This window comes from Ipomoea nil, unplaced genomic scaffold, assembly GCF_001879475.1.
Source record: "Ipomoea nil cultivar Tokyo-kokei standard unplaced genomic scaffold, Asagao_1.1 scaffold1416, whole genome shotgun sequence".
Lineage (NCBI taxonomy): Eukaryota > Viridiplantae > Streptophyta > Magnoliopsida > Solanales > Convolvulaceae > Ipomoea > Ipomoea nil.
Genome location: NW_017617844.1, coordinates 2,597,769 through 2,602,768, shown reverse-complemented (window position 1 = coordinate 2,602,768; position 5,000 = coordinate 2,597,769). Strand labels below are relative to the sequence as shown.

The 5,000-nt window shown below is 44.8% G+C and overlaps 1 protein-coding gene across 1 annotated transcript; it reads left to right on the top strand.

Annotated features, from left to right (window-relative positions):
• Nucleotides 1–1,867: 1,867 nt before the first annotated feature.
• Nucleotides 1,868–4,450, top strand: LOC109187068. The gene has a single exon (XM_019337216.1). It carries the CDS (start codon nt 1,868–1,870, stop codon nt 4,448–4,450), a length of 2,583 nt encoding a protein of 860 aa, XP_019192761.1.
• Nucleotides 4,451–5,000: the final 550 nt, after the last annotated feature.

The following is a 5,000-nucleotide window of genomic DNA, read 5'->3' as shown; positions in this document are numbered from 1 at the left end:
ATATAAACTACCAAGACAACCACAAGAAACATAACAAAGCCAAAAAAAGTGTTACCATAAATTAAAGACGGCTTGTGTGTCGTTACATTATCATAAAAAAACTAAAATGCGCCAAGATGATGCACGCACAATTAAAAGTCGATGTGTGCACAAGTGTAGTAAATCCAAAAACTAAAGTGAGCACAGTGAGCACAGTGAGCACAGTGTGCAGTAGTCGTGTGCACATCACACCAAAAAAACAAAACAGACCTAACTAGATACCACACGCCTACGCGGATGGAAGAGGAGCAGAGGAGCAGATATCAACTGTACGCCCAAGAAAAATTGCCTGGACTGTGTACATTATGTTCCGAAATCACAAGCTCCTCCATGTAACGCAGCCTGAGCTTGTGGAGAGTAGTAGTGTCCCCCTTTACTAGACCACAATCCCAATCAGGGACACGCTGGCCGACATACGATTCCATGTGCCACATCAAAAAGACCTCGCAATCAATCTTATTCCTTGAATCCCGCCAGGTCATTTCTACACATTCTTTTTCTTTACTTTAAAACTGGAAACGAAATCAATAACAAAACCCTCACCCATTAATAGAATAAACAAAGAGATAATTAAATACTAAAAAAATTGAAGACATGTGCATATTTGAAATCGATAACTGTTTTCGGGCAAAAACAAGTAGAAACTAATGCAGTGACAGTCAACCCAAGATTTGGTGGTGAATTAGGGACCATGCAGATTCATGCCTTCATCGGGAAAAGACAATAATGCAATTGAAAACAGAACATTCATATTAAGGCTACACTGGTTCTACACGAATTAAAAACTCAATAAAAACAACCAAAACATTGAACTTCAAAATTAGAAACAATATAGCATTATCTAGGCATCAGAAAAAGCAAGACAATAATTTGTTCCGATCCTACTGTGAGAGAATGGGTCAGGGGATCGAAGAGAACAGTACGTGCTTCCCCTGGTCCACCGCTATTCAATTTCTCAGTATTTATATACGCAAGATAGCATGTACACCTATACCCCTACTCTACAATTAAATTTGTTGCAAAAAATAATACGGAGTAATAATATAGTAATATTAAAGATGATGGTTCTGCCGGAATATTGGGTTAAGCGCATGAGGTGATTCTAGTGTAAACTTGGGAACTTGGAAGCATTGGACCATGTGTTAATAGTTGGGCAAAAACACCAGAAAAAGAAACCCTAGGTTGAAATTCCGCCAGAATCCGGCAAACACCCCTCTCCACCACCCCAAAACACGACTAAGATGCCAACAAAATACCAAAATCCCCAACAAAGAAGACAAAAAATGCACAAAACACAAGAAACCACCAAAGCAAAAAATAAAAATAAAAAAAAATCGACAATGCTCAGTAAAAATACCTCGGCCGACAGCTCCAACCGGTGGTCCCCCTCTTTGATGTGCCGCGGTCCCCACCGACTAGCATTTCTACGTGGAAGAGAAGACCAAACGATGAAGCAGCGAAGACGATGCGACCAGAAGACGATTTCAGCACACGGAGCAGGAGACGAACACAGGCGATGGACAATGAACGGCCGTGCGCGTGAAAGTTCTAGATAAGGAATAATTTGACTAGGTTTCAACCTTAGCAAAATACCAAAAATGTCCCCCTAAACATAAAAACATTAAAAACATATCGTATAAACACCAAAGCGCACGCCCAAATCAGGACCCTCCAATCTTAAAATCCAACGGCCCCATCTAGTCCACAGATTTGTATTTTAAGACGTGTTTTTACCTGAATGTAATTCTATATATATATATATATATATATATATATATATATATATATATATATATATATATATATATTCGCATGGGGACCAGAGGATATGTTAGGCATTGATCGCACGGTCATTTGTCATCGGTTAACTGTTGATCCGTCGGCAAAGCCTGTCAAGCAAAAAACGAGGCATTTGTCATCAGATCGAAGGGAATTCGTTCGGGAAGAGTTGAAGAAGATGGCGGCAATTGGTCATATCCGTCCGGTCACTTTTCCCGAATGGGTGGCAAATATAGTGCTGGTCCCAAAACCACCATCATGGCGCATGTGCATCGATTTTATAGACCTTAACAGAGCGAACCCGTTGGACCCCTACCCCTTGCCAAGCATCCATCAAATGGTGGACGAGACGGCTGGGGCGGATTTAATGAGTTTTATGGACGCTTTAAAGGGGTATCACCAATTCATAATGGCTCACGAAGATGAGAGTATGACTGCTTTTGTGACACCGGATGGCTTATATTGGTACAAAGTCATGTCGTTTGGTCTTCGGAATGCTAGAGCCACGTACCAGTGCATGGTCAACCTTTTGTTTGAGAAGTTGTTGGGTCATACCATGGAAGCATACATTGACGATATGCTTGTCAAAAGTCATGATCGGGTTGATCATGCCCGAGATCTTCGTCAATGCTTCCAAATCATGAGAACGTATCAGTTGCGCTTGAACCCTAATAAGTGCACGTTTGTAGTTCAAACGGGGAAATTTCTAGGTTTCATGATGACCAAGAGGGGGATCGAGCCAAATCCTTCAAGACATGCAACCACCTTCGACCGTTCGGGGGTCCAACAGCTCACTGGTCGGTTAGCTGCTTTGAGCCAATTTTTATCGAAGTTAGCCGAACGTGCTTTACCGTTCTTTAAAGTATTGAGAAAGGTCAACGGATTCCTTTGGGACGAAGAATGCCAGTCGGCTTTTGATGAATTGAAAGAGTATTTCATGTCTCCAATTGTCTTATCTAAGCCGGAACCCAGAGAGGATCTAGAGGTATGCCTCGCTGTATTTGATCGCGCCGTGAGTGCAGTATTGTGTCAGACGGACCACGAGTCGGTGCAGTGCCCTGTGTACTACGTTAGTCATGTGTTGCACGACCCAGAACTCCGCTATTCCCGGATGGAGAAAGCAGTCTACGCCTTGTACATAGCGGCTAAGAAATTGGCTCCTTATTTCCAAGGTCGACTGATTCGCGTCTTAACTGATCAACCTATCGAGGCCGTCTTCCGTACAGCTTCTTCCTCCGGACGTCTCGTTAAATGCGCATTGATGCTCACGCAATTCGCCATTGAGTATAAACCTCGACCGGCCATTAAGGGTCAAGCCTTAGCGGACTTTTTCGTCGAGTGCAACGCTCGGGATATGCAGCCTCAGGTTTTGGAGGATCCCGATGTAGCTTGGTGGGCAGTAGCTACGGATGGCTCGAACAACAGGAAAGGAGCCGGAGGAGGAATCGTGATCACCAGTTCTGAAGGATTTAAGGTATATTATGCCCTGATGTATCAGTTTACTCCCACCAATAACGAGGCTGGGTATGAGGCTTTCATTGTCGGTCTCCAGTACGCTCGAGATCTGGGGGCTACCTACGTCCGAGCGCAGACCGATTCTACTTTAGTTGTCGGGCAAGTATTGGGGGAGTATGAGGTTAATGGAAAGCGTTTTCTTTCGTATCGGGATTTGGCGTTGGAAAAATTAAGTTTCTTCCGGGCATATGCTGTCCGACATATTCCATGCCTAGATAATGCTGATGCAGATATACTTTCCAAGTTGGCTCAAGACGCACCAGAACACATTTCCAAGATTGCTCGGATCGTGGTGATTCCAGCGCCCAGCATCAATCGGTTACTGGTTGCCCCTGTCCAAGAAGAGGAGGAAACATGGAACACAGATATCTTAGGATATTTGCAAGACAATAAATTACCAGATGACCCTCAGAGGGCTCGAAAGGCCAAGCTTCGGGCACCTAGGTTTCAGGTGTTGGATGGTCGCCTGTACCATCGATCGTATGGGGGACCCTTGATGCGATGCTTGACTAAATTCGAAGCTGAACTTGTCATGAACGAGTTACATTTGGGGTTGTGTTCATCCCACCATGGTGGTCGATCTTTGGCTCGACGCATAATGGTCATCGGATATTATTGGTCGTCGATACAGCTAGACTGTGAGAAAATAGCGAAAGATTGTGAAGTCTGTCAGTTATATGCTCGGATGCCCGGACGTCCCGCAACCTATTACCAACCGGTAAGCACCGCTATCACGTTCGCCCGGTGGGGAGTGGATATTGTCAGACCTTTCCCTCAGTTGTCCGGCCGTCGACGCTTCATTATTGTGGCTATTAATTATTTTTCCAAGTGGATTGAAGCGGAACCTTTAGCCACAATCACTTCACAACAATGTGCCCAATTTTTGTGGCGGAACGTGATCTCACGCTTCGGTGTCCCGGTCCAATTGGTAACAGACAATGGACGACAATTTGAGGGGCAGTATTTTTTGAAATTTTTTAGCAACTGTTGGGACTACGTCTATACGGTCGTCCGTAGCTTATCCTCAAGGGAATGGCCAGGTCGAGAATGTGAACCGTATTATCCTCGAAGGATTGAAGAAAAAGTTACATTCTGTGGGCCAAAGCTGGCTGGATGAATTGCCATTTATCTTATGGACATACTGAACGATGCCCAGGGAAGCCACCAAAGAGACTCCGTTCGCGCTAGTATATGGAGCTGAGGCCCGTCTCCCGATCGAGGCTTGGATCCCGACCGCGCGAGAAAGAGCGTATGACGCGGAGGATAAATGAACGGCTCCTTATCACAGACCTTGATTGTGTAGAGGAGAAGAGAGAATTAGCCGCCCGCCATGCGGCTGAGTACCAAAAAAAGGTGAAGACAAGTCGAGATGTGCATGTTCGGCCTCGTTACTTCTAGGTCGGAGATTACGTTTTGCGCCGGAGAGAGGCGAGCCAGCTCTTGGAAGGAGGAAAATTCACACAAAATTGGGAAGGGCCATATGTCATTTCGGCAGTGGTTCGTCCAGGTACTTACCAACTGGAGACTACTACCCGGAGACCGATCGACCGAACGTGGAACTCCGAAAATTTGGTTTTATACCGGCATTAAGGATGATTGCCACTGTTGCTTCTATTTGTTTTTGGTTTAAGTTGGGAGTAAGCATCAACCTGCGTGTTGATTTGCTG